At 36.6% G+C, this 21041-nt stretch overlaps 1 protein-coding gene across 2 annotated transcripts in view; it reads left to right on the top strand.

Moving 5' to 3' along the window:
- Window positions 1–2667: 2667 nt before the first annotated feature.
- CSMD3 (CUB and Sushi multiple domains 3) overlaps window positions 2668–21041 on the top strand; it is a 1211679-nt gene continuing 1193305 nt past the window's right edge. For both annotated transcript variants that reach the window (XM_079134049.1, XM_079134050.1), the window contains exon 1: window positions 2668–2997. In XM_079134049.1, the coding sequence (XP_078990175.1) occupies window positions 2820–2997 (178 nt within the window). In that variant the 5' untranslated portion in view covers window positions 2668–2819. The remainder of the gene's footprint in view (window positions 2998–21041) is intronic.

The following is a 21041-nucleotide window of genomic DNA, read 5'->3' as shown; positions in this document are numbered from 1 at the left end:
TGAAAGATTTCTCTTTTGGCTGATAATTTTACATTTCTGGAATACCTTTGGAAACGCTCCCTAGAAGAGAAGCCTGCTGAGCATGAAAGGCAAGTGTGATCCAGTACTAAATGTGTTGGACTAAAATCCAGTGCTTCCAATGACGACCTTGGATAAACCACTTCATTTCCTCATGCCTTAACTTTTTCTGACTGTAAAATACGATTTTCCAACTTGTCTCAGAAGTTGAAAAATGTGAGTGAAAAATGGTTTGAAATTTATGGTGAGCTGTAGAAACTAAAAACTATAGTATTGTTCAATGTATTATAAGCTACTTGATAAATCTTTTAATAATCTCATATTGAAATGATGGGCAGGGAAAGATAATTGGATTATAAGATTAGCAATGTGTTTGAAAATAAGTATCAGAAATTGGTATCTTTGCAGTAGTCTTCATGGTCCCATAATCAAACTATTTGTGCACAATAATTCCAATGAAAATACCTCTGAGTTTTGAGAAATTAAGTTTTTTTGGCTTGATGTCCACCTGTGTGGATATGTAGTCATGTGCTCAAACAGACTGCATAAAGCCAAGATTTTTGTTTCCTTTTAATAAAAAGTGAATTTGGTTGAGGTGACTAGCTTCTGCACCTATTAGGAGAGGTTAGTTATGTGACCTTATTGAGTCCAAGGACCTGTTTGCATAAAACTCATTGTTCAGCCCAGCAAAAGCAAAGCAGCAACAACACACCCTGACATCTCCACTGAAATCAATGCCAGAGCCATTGCCAAGGTGGCTGAGCAGGCTAATGACGTTTTCAGTGTTGATCCTCCCAATCACAGTCTAGTCCCAACCTTGTCGCCCACTCCCTTTAGAAATCTGCACATGCAGACAATAAAAGAGCACCGTTGGGAAAGAACAATATTCTGCCCCACCACTCCTAAATGTACCTCTTGGAATTTAATGAGGTCAGTTGGGCGTCTACAGCTTTTGCCTTATTGCTATCTCTGCACAGGACAGCAATCCCTCTCAACACGCACACGCATGAACACGCATATACACTGCAAAAACATACTTGGGAAAACACCTACGCATAGAAAATCACACCTTCCATCATCTTCCATCAACAAGTACCCTTCTCCTCACTACTTTGTCAGCGCTCCTTTGCTCGTTCCCCACCCCTGCCGCCCCCACCCCGCTTCTCCTTTTTCTCGCTTCTTGAATGGCAGACCCACACAATGCCACGTACCCAGAGAGCTCAGAATCCTTCTTGTGCACTGAACCTACTCGCCACTCACGCCTAAGGATGCTCTCACAGTGCCCACTTCCCAGAGCAGAACTCCCGCCAGAGGCAACCACCTAGATCCTCTGAGCCTGCAGTTCCAATGCAAGCCCAGGAACAAAAGCTGACCGGGGTAACTGTGTGGTTTACGGGACAGGATCCATGATTTGTGGGCAAGAGAGGGAGCTGAAAACTCAAATTGGGTAGTCCTTTTGACTAAATCCTGTATAAAGACGACCATCCCCTGATAGACTCCGGCATGCAAGAAGGGCCACGGGCAGCAGCAATTACCAATTCCAAAACAGCACTGCAGCCCTTCCCACTCCTGAGATGGGCCAGGTTCCCGAAACGGTCAGATCAGCAATCCGGCGCCAGGTCTAAGGAACGTGCTTGTCGAAAGATCTGGGCCAGGATTGTACCAAAAAATAATAGGAATCTGGCATACAGGAGCAAAACACGCTGGTCTCAGAGACGCAGCTCCTCCACATCATGGGATAAGAGAAAACAGGGTCCCTGGTAGAGTGAAGGAGAAACGGGTGGCTTGGAGTTGGCCAGTAGATGGCGCAAGAACTCTTCCTTTGTACAATCTTAACCCTTCAGTGGTGTATGGGACTGCCAAGTCCATATGTATAGATATATACATTTTGCTTTTTGGAAAAAAAAAAAAAAAAAAAAAAAAAGCTCCCATTTACATATTTGGGACAGATTCAGAATTAAGACAAATGAGTGTGTTCTAGATAACGACCACAGATAAAGTAGTTTAGCTGCAGTACACATCAGCTGAAAAGGGTTTGGGAGGATGAAAGGATGAACTATTTGGGGAAATGACTCTGACTTCCCTCCTCACCCCACCCCCGCCCCGGCCACGGATGAAATCCGTTTACCGAATCATAAAAACCCAGTTACGGGTTTACACGTAGGTATTTGAATATGTAAATGCATGTGTGCAAATAAATTCTTCTGTGATTTCCCTTTTCAATTAAATCAAAGGATAATAAATGCGAGAAGGCTGCCTGAAATATACTGCAACTACAGTAGTAACACATGTTCCATTATAAAGACGTGGGCATCGATGGAGCCCGATTCATTATCATCAAAAGCAACGCAGATCTTCCGATTAAAATGTTCCTTTAACGTGCTTCTGAATTCGCAGGCTGCGATGGGGAGCTCACTAACATTATATTTCTTGGGCTGTTTTTACAGGCAGAATTGATCTATTCGGGGGAAAAAATACCAAGCCCCGTAATTTCAAATATTGTGGGGAGTTTATCAGAGAGAAGAGCTGGGCTTTAAGAGTCTCACTAGTGGTTTCTGGTGGTTGCTATAATGAGCTAGAATTGAGGTAGATTTTGGTGGAGGGGAAAAAACGCACAAGAAAAGACAGAATCCAGAGTAGCCGAGACTTTGTGCCCCCGTTGGAGAGATGGTTGAGTCCTCGTCAAGGTTGCTGTGGTATCCCAGAAACACCATTCACTCCGAGCTGTGACCGCGCACCAACAACAGCAACAACTCCACTGCGCCGGGCTGAGGAGCAGGAATTAGGAGCTCGCGAATAATATGAAAGGGATCCGCAAAGGGGAAAGCCGAGCAAAGGAATCCAAACCCCGGGAGTCTGGCACGCGAAGATGCGCTAAATGTGGCCGCCTAGACTTCATCCTGATGAAGAAAATGGGGATTAAAAGTGGATTTACGTTTTGGAACCTCGTCTTTTTATTGACGGTGTCTTGTGTGAAAGGTAGGTCGGCTTTCGGGGGTCCCTTCTGCTTTGGATGAAGGTGGGCTGACTTGTCGCTTGAGCGAGGCTTAGCAGCTTACTTTGTAATTTGCACGGATAAAATAATCATGATAATTCTGATGAAGGAGTTGATTCACAGCTCTTTTCCCCCCCTCAGATAGGAAATGCATTTTGCTTGCCAGATTTGGCGTTCAATGCGGTGATTGAGCTTGTGCTCAATAAATATTCTTGCAGTATGCTCAAACGAATACGTGAGTTGGTTAGTATTGCCTCTAACTAGTGGATATCCAGGCAGAATTCCTCTGCAAGACTTTCCTTGGTGGTGAGAATTACCTTGATTTCTTGTCAAATTAGTGGGGTTTGATGTTTCCGGTGGAATATTGGTATTAGAGACTCTGGTGTAAATGCTTTTTAACCCTTTTAGGGAACAAAGTTACCTATATGCTAGGAAGGTGTTGATTTTAAATGCATTAAGATACAAGGGTCTTCCAAGCATTGCCACACAACATGAACGTCTGCATACATATTTGAATTATTTCTACGTGGGCTTCTGTGCAATGATAAATGTAGAGGAGCTTCCTTAGGTCCTGTGGTAAAGGTTTAGCCAAAACTAGAGTCTTAAAACCGTCGGAGATGCCACAAAGTGTAAAGATCCACCTTTGAGGATGAATGAAGGTAGGAGGAAAGTCATTAGCTGATGACCAAAAAGAAAATCCCCAGCAAGTCTCAGCGTTCAGACAGGTAGAGAGTGAGTGTCACATGTACAGACAAGGGGAGGGGGTGAGTGGGCTGTAAAATTTATTCCTAAGCAGAGAAGCAAGGGACAGTCAGGATCACTGGAAGAAGAGCTGTCCTCAGGGAGAAAATAGATCTGCTGCTCTCTTCCACAACTTCTGCACCCTGCTGCCCATTAATTGCTGCAAAGAATACTCAGGAGGTGTTTATGACTCATGCCATCATTTTTGAACAATCACTTCTCCATACTCATGGCAGCTCCAATAGAAGCGATAGATGTCGCTTTTAGAGGAGCTGGTTTCAAATCCCGGGTGTCTCTGTGTTTGGGGTGGGGGTGTTTTGGCCCAGGCGCGCCACGGCTGTCAACACAAACTGGACGCTTCTTCCTTTGTAAAGGAGTGCCTCTGAACCGCAATCCGGCCGCGTCTCTATGAAACAGTTTATTGTCCAGCTTGCAGCTGGCTGTCCCCCCACAGAAGGCAGCACATTTGCATTCAGTAGAAATGATAATTCATGTTTTGGGAGGAGGAAACTGAAGAGGTTACCTCTCCTTCTACTATGACCAATGATGGGTGGCACGTATCGAATTTTAATTTACATCCCTAAATGGCAAGAAGTCGTCCCTAGTCTCTGTGGCAGCAACTGCCTTATAATCCTGACCTGTTCCTTAAAGCTTGTTCGTGTGTGTGTGTGTGTGTGTGTGTGTGTGTGTGTGTGTGTGTGTGTGTGTTTGAAGCCTCAGCGTAGCTCTGAGATAAACCCCTGTCCTAAGTGGTGTAGCGACAAAGCCTAGTGCGCAAAACGCGTCTCAGGTTGCTTACAAGGGGTTTTCGCCGCTAACTCGACGTGTGAAGAACCACACATTTATGCTTAGTTTGCCTGCCACTGGGAGTCTGCGGTTAATGGATGGCCTTGGGGCTGCCTGCTAGAGAAGAGCGCTCCGCGTGGGGGAGGCGCAGGGAACCAGCAGCAACCCCGGCAGTAAAACGTAGGAGTGTCTCCTTCGAGAAGATGACCGGGGGTTAAGTGCGAGTTTTCACGTGATACCTGTTGAGCCAAAACATATTTGGGGGGCAGAACAAGGGGAGTGAGTCTCCAAAACGGGGTGAGCATTCCAGTCTGACAAATGCTGAGCCGCGCTGGCTGCAATTACAGCCCCGGCAGCCCGTACCTACCGTATTTTCCGAATAAAACGCGCCACAGGAAAGGAAGGGAGCGTTAATATGCTTTAAATGGCACTGGCAACGGGACCCCTCCCCTCTCTTCACAGCGCTCATACTGTGGACTGAGAAAATTGATTTCCTTTGATTATATTCCAGCTTTGGGAAAACTGGGGAGAAGGAACATCAGTCTGCTTTGGCCCCTTCCAAAATCAATATGCTACAGATCGTTAAAACATTTTTAATGGTAATAAAGTTCTTCATTGCCACACATCTGGTACTTGGAGGGCATATCCTACATTTTATAACTTGAAACCTGTCCTCAAATTCTGAGAAACTTGGATAGGTTGTATGCTGTTGATCTGCTTCCAATCACAGGGAGGTGCCCGTTTTGACAGTTGTTTCTGATTCTTTTAAAATTTTAATTTCACCTCAGTCTCAAGGTTTTCCTAAGATTTCTACAATGCCTTAAACAATATTTGCCAAAATGTATATTATTGCCTCTTTCGTCTTCCTCACTGTTAATTCTGGGCTTTCAAGCCCACAGCAACCGATTGAGAAGTCTTCACGATGGTTTTGCAGGTCCTGACTTAGGCTAGCACGAGGATTCAGGAGGTCCGAGGCGCGCAGTTTTCCATGTGAACAGCTTCGGCCATGAGAATTCCACCATCTGTCTATAGTTTTCATCCCTCCACCATCTCACCTCTGCGTGCAACAGCAATGACAAAGAGGTTCAGAGGGAGGAAACGCCTCAGAGTGGCAAGATAAAGTGGTCTTTGGTAGGCCTGAACCTCTAGGGTGGGGCCAAAAAGGGAGCTAATGTTCCCTGGATATTTTATCTCCATAGTCGTCATCTGAAATAAAAGGCTATGCAGGGCATCAAATTGGAAGGTAGCGGGGCGGAGGCTTCTTAGACTTGCTCCATATCTATTTCTAGCTGAAACAACACACAGAGAAACAGACAGACACGAGGGCAGAGATTTTGAAATGCAGTTTCCAGCTGCAGCATGTCTGTTTAGGTCTCAACCAGACAGAAATTGTGAATATCCAAGTCGTGCTTAAGTGCCCCGCCCACGTAAAGAGACACCCGCGGGTTGCTTTCCCACGCTCCTTCTCAGGGGATCCCGAGGGAGCCCACACAACTTGAGGCGAAGGCACCAAAGGCACAGTCCTTGGTCTGCAGCAGGTGGGAACCTGGAAGTAGCTTCCAGCACCTAGTGCCAAGGCGTGATCCCAAGGACTCTCTCAGGACTCCGGACTTCACGAAGGATGTGCGTTTCTTCTTGCTCTGGGACTATAATACTTGGCTATAGAGCTCTTCTGGAAGAGTGGGGCTAGCACCCTCTTCCTATGTTAATTCCTACTGGAAAGGGTCGCGGGTGTCCATGCGGGGGCGGGGTAGAGCTGCAGCTGAGCTCATTAGCACGTTCCACCCACACCCGGGTGGCCGCGCCTGGAGGTCTTAGCCTCGTGGAGTCCACGGAGACTGAAACCCTCTCTCTCCAGCCTCAAGGCTATAGTCTTACCTGGTGTCCGAATAAAACATGTAGTATATTGAAAAGAGCTTTTCCAGGGGGTAGTGGGAACACGTTACAAAAGAATGACAGTAAACAAACAAAAAAATCACCAGGGGTCATCATCATCATTAACACACTCCCCCAAGATTAGCATCATTAATACACCTGCTGGGAGGTAACCTTTGTGTTTGAAACTGTGGCTTTGGACAGATGTCCCTCCCTTTATCTGTTTCCTCTGGGAATATGTATTATTATTATTTTTTTTTCTAGAAAACCAGACTCGACAAAATTTCTATGGACCAAACCAGGTTGAAGTTGGTGAGTGAGTGAACGTGTGTGTGTGTGTGTGTGTGTGTGTGTGTGTGTGTGTGTGTGTGTGTGTGATTTGCTGGAAGGAGGGAAGATAATGCATTGACACCAAAGAGCCTTCAACAGCCTTGGGGAGGCCTCGAGGGTAGGTATGTGTCTTAGGCGGAAACGCCTGTCGGGTTAACAGTACATTAATTTCGCCTGCACTCCATATGGTCCATGGATCTGCGACCACTGCTGTCGCACAATCCCGGGAGTCACGGAGAAAGAAGTCCCTTTCTCCCAGCAGACCACAACGCTACCTCAAACAACTCCTCTAAAACTCACTGGAGAGAGTTGGGAAAGCTCATCGGGGGAACATGTAATGAGGACTGAGGCTCCTGTATGATGCGCTTTCTCCCTACTACTCCGTGGTGGGGGCACAGGGAGGCAGGATGGATGCACCAGGTTTCAATCCCAGCAACCACTGAGCAGGACTCTAGGGGCAGAGAAATGAAGCAGATCGGAATCTTTTTAGTCCCTGAGATGTTCTTCTCGCAGTCCTGCTTGTAGAGGTCAGTTGAGGGCTGAAAGACTGAAACACAGGACGATTGCTGCGCATTGCAGAATAATAATAAAGCAGAAAAACCCCAAAGAGAAAGATCGACTCAGGCATGAAGCGGGTTCCCTTCTCTCGGAAGGAGTAGTCCACGGGGAAGCTTTGCAACAACCGAGTTGCTAAGCCAAGTCAATACACAGGTCTGACAGGGCTTGTACAGCTCCCAGAATTCGGAGCTGAACTTCCTTCTCCTGGACAGTTAACTCTTTGGAAGAGACATGAAATGTACTTTTGCAGCACCTCACTTTCATGTTTCTTCTGGGTGGAGGTGGGGATGGGGGGAGGTGCTGCATCAATCCCTAGTTGGATGAGTATGTGAGCAGAAATAATTAAGGAAGCAAGTTTCAGTATCTTGAAAACCTGATGCCTGCTCCCTTGAGATCCTTCAAGGAGAAAAGGGTTAGAATTACTCTATAAATTAAAGTACTCCAGGAGCATAGGATTAGTTTCAGTAGTTATTACTGTTCATGGTATTAATTAGCGTTTCTACTTGTGGGTTAGCTGAATAAGTTTTGGATATAGATATCTTTTCCCTGAGCAGAAAATCTGGTGTCTATAGAAGAAGTGATATGAAGTAAACTGGCAGCATTTATTTGTACATGGTTCTAATTATAGTAAAAATATCCTAAGAAAGATCTGATAAAACAACAAAGTAAGAGAGGTAGAGCAGTTACCTTTGTATTCACATGGAAATAAACTCTGATGTAAAATGCTTGCCTAAGATCTCAAATTGCAAATAAGTGAAAGGTACTAAACTTCCCTTCCCCTTGCTATAAATGTCCTCCATCTGTTCCAAGAGGTGACTTTCTTCTACTTACTTAACAGAAAGACTTCGAATTTCAAACACTTGAAATATTTGGTCTTGTTGGGAAATTAACTTCATAGTACCAAACAATATGCTTAGTTAAGTGCCTGTTATGGTTTGGATGTGAGGTGTCCCACAAAAGTTCCCGTAGGAAACAATGCAAGAAGATTTAGAGAAATGATTGGGTTATGAGAGCCTTAACCCAATCCTGGAATGAATTACTCCCCTGAGGGGATTAACTGAGGGGTAACTGTAGGGTGTGGGGAGGAGATGGGTCACTGGAGGCATGCCTTTAGGGCATTTTGATCTGAAGAGTGGGCCCCCCCTTTCTGATCATCATGTGAGCTGCTTCACTTTGCCACACTCTCCTGCCATGATGTTCTGCCTCCAGGAGGAAAGAAGCCTGCTATTTATGGATTGAGACCTATGAAACCATGAGCCCTCAAATAAACTTTTCCTCCTCTACAATTACTCTTGTCAGGTCTTTTGGTCCCAGCAACTAACAAGCTGACTAAAACAGTGTCTGTTTCTTTAGGCAAAATGACTATTTGAGAAAATATGCCATCTTGTACTTTGAATTTCAAGATTTGGGAAATCAGAAGTAAAATGATTGTAAATGAAGAAATTAAGAAAAAATGTGTAAGATACAAATAAATTTAAGATCATTTTTATCTACATATACATTAAAACTTAGCTTTAGCTACTTTCTCTTATTTCTATCTTCCTTTTCCTCTACTCATAATCCAAAGAGCTATGTAGTTTAGGGATACAATGGAAGCTATGATTTGGATTTTGGATGAGGTCTAGGAAGGATGATAGGACAGGCCTTGTGGTCATGGAATTCATCTTTCACTTTTATAATAAGCAGGTGATTGATTCAGGGTATTTTTCCAGGCAGACCTACATTCATGCCCACAAGATTTTCTCAGAATTAGGTTCTTCATTAGACTTATTGTCATTAGGGACATTACTTAAATAAATGTCACTGAAAAAAAATAAATTTGTTGAATACCAGTATTCATCATCTCTGTGCTAGTGACCATCTTTCCTTCTTTTAAAGCGCTAATCTTGCAGTCATCAAATGTATTTCATGTCATCAGGCTAAGCTATTGTTTTAACCTCATCTCAGAATTCCTAAGGGTTAATATTTTCTACATATGATAGCTTCTTGCCCACAACTCAATTCACAATATTCTTTAAAAGTCTAAGTTTACTTAGAATATGCATCGTATAACTTGTGGGTAAATAAAAACAATATCAATGGTAATCATACAGCACTGGATATCTCATTATTCTATTGGTTCTTAAATGTTTGTACTACAGTAAATTTCAGGGTTTCTCAATCAAGTAGCACCAATATTTTCTAGAAACTTTGTAGAAAATACAAAATCTCGAGTCCTACCTGAAATCTGTTAAATCAGATTCTCAGGAAGTTAGGCACAGATAGATTTGTATTTTTAACAGTCATCTAGCAATTGTGATGCACTCTAAAGTGTAAGAATCACTCCAGTACGGTGGAAAAAAACAAGGGCCCTAGAGCCACTAAAATCTGAAAGTTAAATAATGATTCTGTCAGCAATTACCTTTGGACTAGCAACTCAATTTTTCTAAGCTTCAATTCATTACTATTTTTTTAAAAGATTAGTATATTAGGGGATATATCAGGAGATTACATATGTAGTTCAGTGTCTGCCTCAGTAGTTGTCATCAATACTATGAAAATAAACTTGGATGTGCAAAGCCTATATGAACTGCCACACGCTTCATCCCTGGCACCACTATCTTAACTTTTCCATAATAGTAAATACAAAGTGCAGCTTCTTCTCACTAGCTATTATTTCACTTTGGCCAAGTTCCCAGGCTATTATACATTTGAGAAATACTCTGAAACTTCTGTTTATCACCGTCATACATTTACTCCTGGTGCTGGCTCTATGAATCAGGAGCAGACCTGTAGCTGAAAACCATTACCCCAGCTACTGGGCTGATTTCATCCCTTGCATTCTGATATTGATTTCTTTTAATATTGATTATTTAATGTGCTTATGTGAATTTGTTCATTCATCTTGTCAAAAATCATGGCATTCATAGAGCTGGAAGGGTCTTTATATATCAGCTAGTTCACTGCCTCATATATTATACAGTAAGTGCATATGCCTAGAAAGGATAAGTGATTTTCACCAGGTTTCAAAGATCATTAGCTTCAGAAATGAGACTAGATTACTGGATAATCAAGTTTATGTTCAATTCTCTTTTTCCTGTACCCTATCAGTTTTACTGCAGAGTTAGGTCAGATGGCACCAACAAATATAATCCATCCTGAAAGTTAATACTTAAGTACTATATATCAACTAATGCCACCAAGGAGTATTAGTGATATGCTCATGGTAAAATAAAACAAATAGTAACTACTTGTTTGGATGAAAACAAAAAAGATGATTATGGAATGAAAACACTTTCTAAGACATGTATAATATATACATCAAATAAATAATGAATCATATTTTCAGTAAAATCTATCCTTTTTTATATTGTAAGTCTACGAATAAAATCAGTATGTAAACTATCATATCTCAGAAAAAATTTTGAAGGGTAGCACCTGAAATTAAATTCTTATTTATTAAGTCATATTTAGATGAGATTTGTAATTCTCATTTGTTTTCATCAGCATGATTTCTTTCACATTTCTTAAACAAGACAATGATATCATTCAAAACTTCTGTAGAAATAATAATACATTGTATAAATATTGTTACTGCAAGACACATCAATAATTCTAAGAGGTTATCTTCAATTTTATAGTATGTGAAATATTTTAAGTCTGTTTTAGATATGGGAGTAACATTTGTATAGATATTGAATTCTATTAAATTTCAAAAATTGAAATGTTCAGAAAGTGATTGAAATATGTAAAAGTTAATGAATGATTCCCTTAAAAGCTGAGTTAATAATGTTCAACATTATATAGTTCTCTTTTCTCTGTCTTATGTTAGTAATTTTTAAGGACTATTTATGATAATATATTTTAAAGAGTCATTGAGGGTTTTTTAACTGACATTTTAAAACAATATGGTCAAATACCACTTTTGAAGGAAGTTTATAAATGGAAACAGACTCCATAGAACTATATTTATGAAATTATAAAGAAACTTTGGAAAAGTAAGGGCTCCTGCTATAATTTTCTGTCATCTTATTGATTTCAGAACACTCAGAGATACTTGGTTTATAGAAAGAATATGGATAATATCATATTTTAGGAAATCGTTCTAGGGTAAAATTCTTATTTTCATTTTGGTGTGTAGAGCTCTGTGCTAAGCTCTGTTTATACAAAGTTTTGTTTACATCTCCAACAATGGTTCCCTCCCTCATATTACTGTCTTGAGCCTTAAACCAAGAATCTTGTGAAATAGCTATTATCTTCTATGTACAGATTATAGTCTCCATTTACAAATAATCCACAATTTTCTGCATGCAGAGAGGTTCAGTGGCTTGCCAGAATCATGTCATTTCCTAGTGGTTAAGTGAAATATGAAATAATATTAGATTTTGAATCTCATAGAATTATCATAATCAAAAGCATATAAATGAATAAATTACTAATAAACCTCTTTGCTTTTAAGGAAGAAACTCAGCCCTTATATACTTAATTTAGAAGAAAGCCTAAAATTAATATTCATGTTATATATATATATATATATCATAGTTATAGTAAAATTAAAAACTTTGTTTTGCAATTTTCAACATATTTTACTTAACTTGCCTAGATTTAGGCCTCTTAATGATGCTGTATAATAGATGTAAATGCTATTTTTATCTTTTATAAGCATTAGTAAGTGAAGCAAATGCATAAATAACACATAAATTAACTTGTCACTATAAGATATAAAAGTAGCATGCTATGTGCAAGAAAAAAGCACACTAAGTACAAAAAAACAAAGTTAAAAACCAATAATCCTTAGGTTCTAACTCAGTGCTCTTGAGTAAAATTTAAAATTATGCAGGCAGATGAATTTATGGAGTTAACATGCAAAATAATGTGTGCGTATAAAATGTTTACCAGTTGTATCATATCCCTGGCAAATAAAATTATTCAATTTGGTACCTTAATATTCTTCTTAGTTCTGCATAATATTAAGGATGGGGAAGTTCTTACAATTCATCTAGTCTCTTGACTGACCACTAGGTGGGAAATGTTCATTAGATTTATTTGCAAGGGTAAACATACTTTTAAGTATTTAAAAATACATTTATCACAGCTCCATTCCCAAAGCCTACTTCCTTACATAAATGAGACCTGGTTAAAGTACTAGGATAGCTGGGTATCTTCACATAAAAGAGGAGACAGCCCAGAGATATGGAGTGGCTTACCCAGAGAATGCAAGCAAGTCTTTAAATTCCCTGTTTAATGCATTTTTATTTTTATTAGGCACTGTCTCATCTCTTTTTAGTCCTAATTGGTTTATGGGAGAGATCACTGTTCCTATACCCAAATCCTGACTAGACACAAAACAATACTTCCTGAAGGAATGGTGTAAGAGGACAAGATACATGAGTACAATAATAGAGATAAATGAAAATCTTAACATGCAATCTGAAGAATAACTTAAACATTGATTAGGGACATTTAAAATTACATCAAAATCTTAAGAAATGTATTAAATTTCACCTATGTGCCAAATTTTGTGCTGTTTTCTTGTGAAGGTGATAAAATGTGTTTTCATATGTAACTATTTATTACTCATCTTTTCTGAACTTTATACAAGACTGTCAATATAAACTAGCCTTTTTCTACTTGCATTATTAAAGTCTTATTTGTGGCTATATTTCAGAAATGTCATTAACCTCACTTTTAAATTTTAAGGCTAATATATTCTAAAAAGGTTCTCACATGTATTATTCATAAAGTATACTTACTATATTTAATACTCTTTTTTTATGGGGCACTCTTAGTTTAAATAGTTTGGATATACAACCTTAGATTTCTCCAAATTTGTAAAAGTTATGGATGAAGGTCCACCTACAATTTTTTCCAAGTCAGTTTCTTATGCACCTCATGATCTTATTTAATGTTAAAAATGGATAAGTTATCAGCTAAGTTCTCCATTTTAAAATCAATATTCTTATTATAGTTGAAATCTTAAATCACAAATTAACCTGACATTTAATTTTCATGATCTTGGTGAGAGGGTATGGGAAGCAGACTGATGATATCTGAAATGTCTTTGTTCAGGTCCCCATTAGCCATTGATGTCTTAACTTATAGTTAGTTAATAAAATCACCAACTAGGCTTAATTCTTTGATATTATTTTAGTTCCTCAAATATATCTCATTTTCTATGCAGACATGTTTTAATTTTTGGCTTGTTTTCCATTTGGAGGTTGTCTGATTTGAAAGAAATCAGAGGAAAACAATGCTAATTTCATTTTTCTCCTAAGATAATATAAAATGTGTGCATACATAATGCAATTTAAAACTGAGCCAATAATTCAAAATTACAATTTTAAGTTGTATTTTATTATAAGTATTTTAACATGGAAAAGTAAATAAAACTTTACTCTGTTGCTATTCCTGTAAAGCATAATAAGAGGTCATCAAAAGAATCTTTAATCTTAGCTAATTTGTAATTTTTAGGAGCAATTTTTGTTTTCAGTTTTTAAACTATATTTTCACATACAGAGATGACTTTTCTAAATCCATTATCAGAAGTATAATTTGACTCTTCCCCAAATGTTTGGTAATGAACTTATGCCCAGCTACCTGCATGTTCTAATATTAAACTTTTTATGGCTAAAGGCTGCATTTGTAAGATAACAGATCAAAGTTAGGAGAGCTGGCAAAAGAAATACAACAGAATTTCCATGAGAAGAAATGCTTTACTTTGAATTTATTGGCTCCATATTGTAAGTGACTGAACTATGTAGTCTAGAGGAAATATTTACTCAGTTTTCACATATATGGAGAAACCCAGAGTTATGTCTTTTTATTTGTTGGGGTTTTTGTTGTTTTTTTCTTTTTAATTTTTGGCTGTTGTCAAAAATAAGACAGCTGAACTGAATCAAATGTTTTGTGTAAACAAATTTGCATTCAGGCTGCTAATTTGTGTGCCAACTTCCACCTTTGTGTAGTTTCTAAAATGATGAAGAGGATAAACTGAAATGAAATGTGCAAGGATAAAATTTATGTTTGATGCTCTTCTTGTGGCTTAAAAAAACCTTTCATTCATAAATCTTAGTAGTACTTGAGTGCTCTTTTATCTGTTAAATCTTTTTAAAGGAGGTCAAACAGAAACTCTTAAAATCAATTTTCTTGCCAAGTGTTAGAAAATCTTTAATATCTGTATTAGCTTGACAGTGTTCATTAATATATTAATAGATGAATATCAGAAATGACATTTTAACTTAATTTTTAAATATTACCAATGTGTAGAAATTGGCCATTTTTCAACAATTTGAAGATCACTACTTATTTTTACCTGTCTTTGCAAAGGTTATTGAAAAGTCCCTATTTTAGAAACAGTATAGACTATAATCATATAATTCTTTCAAAAACCACATTTTCTAACACCTGACAAGAAGATGGAAGATGTTAGAAAGGCCGTATTGTATATTGTTTCAAGTAGACATCAACTTAAATATTTCTATTAATACAAGCCACATTTAGTTTTTAAATATTTTATTACAATAGTATTATATGATTTTGAATTGAATTTGTGGCATTGACATCATTTAAGTTATGAAGGTAGGTTTAATTTTCACAGAAGCAGCAATCCATAAACTCATCCATAAATACCTTCTATCCTCAATCAGTTATTGAAGTTTACCTAGTACAAGTCAGTCACCTGCCTAGACTTTGAAAATAAAAAGATGAAAATGTAGTCCCTACCTTAATAGAAGACAATCTTTTGTTTGAGCAAGATTTCTTTGAACATAATACCAAACCAATCTCAGTACTGTGAATTTGTTGGTCTTTCAATGAAATTCTCTTCTCATGAAAATATTGATATCATTAATGTAACATTGGTTTACATATTGTATATATTAAATCTTTATTCTATTATGTGATGGGTAAGTATAAAATCCTATAGACATTGCTTGAAACTTGTCTAAAGAAAGACATCATTTTTGTGATCTAATCTAATTCTCCCTTATAATTTTCAATTAAAATATTTATTGACTCCCATTTGTTCAGTCAACTGATCTAATTTAACTAGTATTAATGAAAATTCCTCATGTATTTCTGTAATAATATAAGTACAATTCTATAAATGTTTGTGATCAGCAAATCTTTCTTTTCACCCTCCCCCCTTTTTTCCCTTTCATTCTTAGTTCTTTCATTCTTAGTTCTTCTCCCTGGCTTCCTAACATTTTCAATTTAAACTTAGATTTTTACCCACCCTGAGCAAACTTAATAAGATCATCACATGCAAAGAGCAAGACAAAGAAAATAAAAAAAAATATAACAGATTCTGTCTTCGTTTGTCATATTCCATATATTTTGTATTTATTTGGAGACATGTCGGGGAAACACAATTTTTCAACAAGTAGATTGTTTTGTTTTGTTTTTAATCTGTAATGTGAAAAGCAATAGAAAGATACATAAGTAGTTAATGGGGGAAATATTGGCATTGCATGAATGCCAATTTTGTTACCTAAGGGTTTAATCGAATGATCTATGTTTAAAAGGTTAGGAGAGTCAACAAATCTCATCTGGTATATTATATTTTTCTCATACTCCCAGGTATATTATTTAGTTGATTCCTGTTATTCTGACATTTACACCAATACCTTAGTTCACAAATGTCTAATCATTTCTCTATTCCCTTTCACATTCTGTAAAGATCATTTCTTTGAGATATCATATTAATTTAATGTGTAAGAAGCCAAATTTTATATTAATTAAAGCAACAAACACTACATATTCTTCCTATTTTTAAACCTCAAAATCTTGACCATTGTTGGGCATGGTGGTACAGGCCAATAATCCCAGCGGCTGCGGGGCGGGAGAGGCAGAGGCAGGAGGATCTGGAGTTCAAAGACAGCATCAGCAAAAGCAAGTCACTAAGCAACACAGTGAAGACCCTGTCTTTAAATAAAATACAAAAAATAGAATTGGGCTGTGGCTCAGTGGATGAGTTCCATTGAGTTCAATCCCTGATATTCACCCTCCCCCGCAAAAATCTTGACTGTTAGTGTAAGAACAAAACCATGCATTTCCATATCTATATGAACTATATTCTGCTTGATTACTTCAAAGAATAACGTGAAAAGTTTGAGATAAAATGACTTTGAGTAATCTGCATTGTTTTACTTAACTTGCTGAAACTGAAGGACAGAATTTCCATGTCTTCCAACATTCTTCATAGTAATTATCATGCTAATGCATGTAGGGTAGTTTTCAGGACATGCTAACATGGTTCCACCAACATCACATGCTAATGTTTGAAATCCTTCTCATTTTTCAACCAAGGCCAAAGTTGGCCTTTTTACATTTCACAAGGCTATATTCCACAGACACACACAAAAAATAACCAAGGCCTGAGTACCTTTGAATTCACTTTCTTTTTCCTTCTTAAGTTACAAATATTTCATTTCTGAAGTGTCACTAACAATTTATGTATAACAACATTTTCATAACATGGACTCTTGCCTAAAATGCAGTGGAGTGGCTCTCCATCTACTTTGTTTATTGTTGATACACAAGGGAATCTCAGAGAAGCCACCTGTAAGATGTACAGCCAGCCTTCATGAAAACTAGAAAGCCATTAAAAACACTTTCCTTCTCTATCTCCCTCTCACACTTTCTGGGCCACATTGTCACTTGTCCAATTTTGTGCATGGTTGCTTTTCTCGCCTCTGCAGGTCAACTTGCTGGGACATGATCTTGTTTCTGCTCTCACAATCTTAACTGGGGACTTTTGCAGCAAACTCTACATGTCCCCAAAATTTTATTGTAACACAGAGTCTCTTATATATTTCAAACTTTTGGGTGGATACCACATTGACTGGCTTTGACTAAAATCACTATATGAAAATAAGTGGGTTCAGGTTTGGATCAAATGAGCTATGCTTATTCAACATGTTATCTGAGAAGAGTGCTTGGATAAAAGGGGAAAATTTGTTACACACACAGTACTTTTTAAACCTTACATTAAATGGAGGCAACAAAAATTTATTAAAAGTGAATGTACAATAAATCATACCTGTATTCTTATTAATTGCATATTTAATCACAAATATTTATAATTTATGAATTCTACCTTCTGTGTTGTGTATCAATCTCTATAATAGCTCATTTTTCTCCAAAGAACTTATGAAAACACTTCTCTCAGAAAAATCATTAGGCATTTCTAATTATTATGCATCTTCATTTCTTTTCTCATCTTCATAGCAGGAAAAGAAACTAATGTTTGTTATCACCTGGGTCATATCTATCAGGGCTGTCAATAGTGAGTGCCTCTCATTTAAGCAACTTGACCTTGAATGATAGGTATACTTAACTCCTTTTTAAACTGGAGAAAGCAACGTAAATTAGCTTTCAAGTACAGAATATTAGATTCTTCCTGTTTTAAAATTTCATATGTTATACACACATACTTTACACACACATGCATATATATGTGTATATAATACATATGCACATATACATATATTTTGTACTAAGTATTGAACTGAGGGGTGCCTTACCACTGAGTTACATCCCCAGTCATTTTTATTGTTTTTGTTTTTTTTTTAATTTAGAGACACTCTTGCTAAGTTGCCTAAGCTGATCTCAGAATTCTCCTGCCTCGGTCTACCAAATAGCTAGAATAACAGGCATGGACCCCTATCTCCAGGTGTATACAACATGATATTATAGGATACATATAGATATTTTAAAAGGTTATAATGGTGAAGGAAATTGATGTATTCATCATCCTTTTCAAACCAGGACTAGTCATATCAACACCCTTGCTTCTTTCATCACATCAAACAGGATTTCATGGACTTGGAGAGAAAAACACTGCATAGATTGAAATGATTTTGGAATTCTTTCACATGCATAAGGGATTTTCTGTCCCTGGAATCATTTATTTCTGAATATAGAACAATATATTTTACATGCTGCAAAATGAAGAAAAGGCAATGAAACAGGAAAAATCAGAGATTGTGCTTCAGAAAGATTAGACTTATTACATGGCCAAGAGACAGGCCTCATGTTAGTGTTTGGACATGCTTTTATAGGATCCTTCATTAGGTTAGTTTGCTGTCAAAATTAAGATAAAAATGCATATTGTTGAAAAAACTTAGGTGTCATGATTATAGTTAGGCATTGTGTTTAATGTTGTTTGATAATGTATTTTTCCTTTATATAAATTTAAACAGGTTTAAAGGGCCATGACTGCATTGTGTGTGCAAGATATCATTTCATATTTATTCATATTTTCCTTTATTTTAAACAAGACTTCATGGAAAACTTTCTGTGAATTTGTTTTTAGAAATGTAAAAGAAACATCTTTCTTTAGCTCATGACTTTTACTGAGCAAAAAGGAGTATCATGAAAATTTTAAAATCACCTTGAATGTACCTTCAAATCCTAACATAGTAACTTATGAACAGAGTAGGTACTGAATAAATATTTGGAGACTTGGGTTGTAGATAATTTAGTTTAGGTCAAACTTGTACTCATTGACACATCAATTTTAGTTATAATATACTTCATCTTTCAGTTGCAATATATTTCACATATTTATAACTCCATCATCAGTGGCTATTGATATTGATTTAGATAACCAGTGTATCCTAGGAAATAAAATCTGAAAAAATGTCATATATGTCTCCAGTATGCAAAAGTATGCATTATCTACTAAACTCAGTTGTTTCTACTTGGATTATAAGAGGTAAAGTTCCTCAGCTCAAAATATCACTATCTCCATTATCATCTTAGTAAGAACTTACCCAAATTGTTCAGCCTTGATAAATTAGCCTTGCTACCAGAAATAATTATTCATCCTGAGCCCTTTCAGAACATAATTGCAAGAAATACATATAAATAGAGAAAATTAGTTTGAAAATATTTATTATGATTATTTTGAATCCCTGATCTTGTAGGAAAGAACATTTGCTTTAATACTAACTATATCCTTACTGGTTTAATGTGCAGCATGTCTTTTAGGATTAGCTTCCTGACCTCATATATTCTATAAACTTTACACAATTGTTATTTCAGGTGAATCAGTATAAGAAAGCACTTTGAACCAAACAGTACATGGCCACTGATTATAACTATTGTAAAAATAGTAACCACTTTTTTACTTGAAAATATCTAAGCATACTTATTTCAATTTAATTCAATAATATATTAAGATAATAAAATGAAAGATTTTTTTCAAGCATTTAATGAGACAATTTAGGTTTTAAATAGTCTTTTGTATGCATTCCAATAATGTGCTATTGAAGATAACTCTGAGATAGACATATAGATGCTGTTAACTTTAAATCAGTAGACTCCTCCATAAAAAACGAGTAACTACAATTTAAATCTGAAGAATTAGTTTTGTAAATCAAAAAAAAGCTTATGTATTGGGCTTATTAAAATAGATACTCTTTCCAATTAATTAAAAACATCCAAAGGTGGTCTTTTTTTTTTTTTTAGAGCTTTGTATTTGGATTCATCCTGACAAACTCATCCATGCATGAAAATCAATTTCAGTTCATGATACCCACTTTCATTGCCCCTTTTCCCGCCTGTCCTCTCTGCCCTCTCCCATTCTCCTTCCACTACTAGACTCTAAAAGGTGGCCTTCATACCATTTTAGAGTTTTAATTAAAAATAAATATTAAACTTTATAGATTATTCTCTTGGGTTTATGTAGCAATTACATATTTTATTTACTATTTTTGCCTGTTGCAATGTTGAAGTATATTAATCACTTGACCTGGGGAGTAACAGCCTTGCAGTCTTGGGGTAAACCATTCCTTTCACATGTGATTGTAATCTATTTGCTAATATTCAGACCATTTTAACTCTGGATTCGTTAACAAGTATTTCTTTTTATTCTTAGAAAGTCAAAGCATGAAAAGCATGTTTCTTTAAATTATTTTCTTAGGTAGTTTCTGTTTTTTTAAAAAACATTTGGCATTGGTTTGGACATTTGATAATGTGTTTATTTCTGTGACTAATTGTATAACTGCTTCTTTCTATAAATAATATTCCTCCAAATGATTTGTTAATATTCATATGTCATCATCATATAATAACTTATTTTCCAAATTTTATTTTTATACCATTTTACTTTATTTTGGGTCTAACCCATATTTCAAAAATTTATTTTTTATTTTTTTCAGGAAATAAAATTGTAAATATAAATACTAGGTATTTTCCCTAATGTTATTTCCATTTTGTTTTACTCATTTTCTTTGCTTTCTGCTGTAGGAATTTTTAGGGAAAGGCATTCCATTATGTTTCTATTTTTCTGTCTTAGTATGACACACAAGTCCCTTTTTAGAGTACACATTTGAAAATATATAAATGTAACTGTTTATAATTTATTTAATTATTTTACTTTTAGGTTATGAATCTCTTCCTTCATTCAACCAGAACTCATGAGGATTATTTTATTTCACAATTACATATGTATTGTTATTTGTAATTTTAAGGTGTTGTATTAAGATTGATATTACATGATGGGCAGTAAGGCTTTTTGGCTTACTAAATATATCTATTTTGCCAGAATATAAATAGTTTTTAAAAATCATTTACATAAATTTGAGATCAACTTAATTATTGCCTCATTTGTTTCTCAAGTCCTCTTTATGTCAGTATAATTTTTCTACTTTGTATATTATAGTATCATTGGAGATCTTCAATTTTTATTGTATATCTCAATCACTGCTCTTTTTATTAGTTCTTAAAGTATTTTCTTAGGATGTAATCCGAAATA

This window comes from Sciurus vulgaris (genome assembly GCF_902686455.1).
Source record: "Sciurus vulgaris genome assembly, chromosome: 1".
In the NCBI taxonomy this organism is placed as follows: domain Eukaryota; kingdom Metazoa; phylum Chordata; class Mammalia; order Rodentia; family Sciuridae; genus Sciurus; species Sciurus vulgaris.
This window is presented reverse-complemented; position numbering and strand designations above follow the sequence as displayed.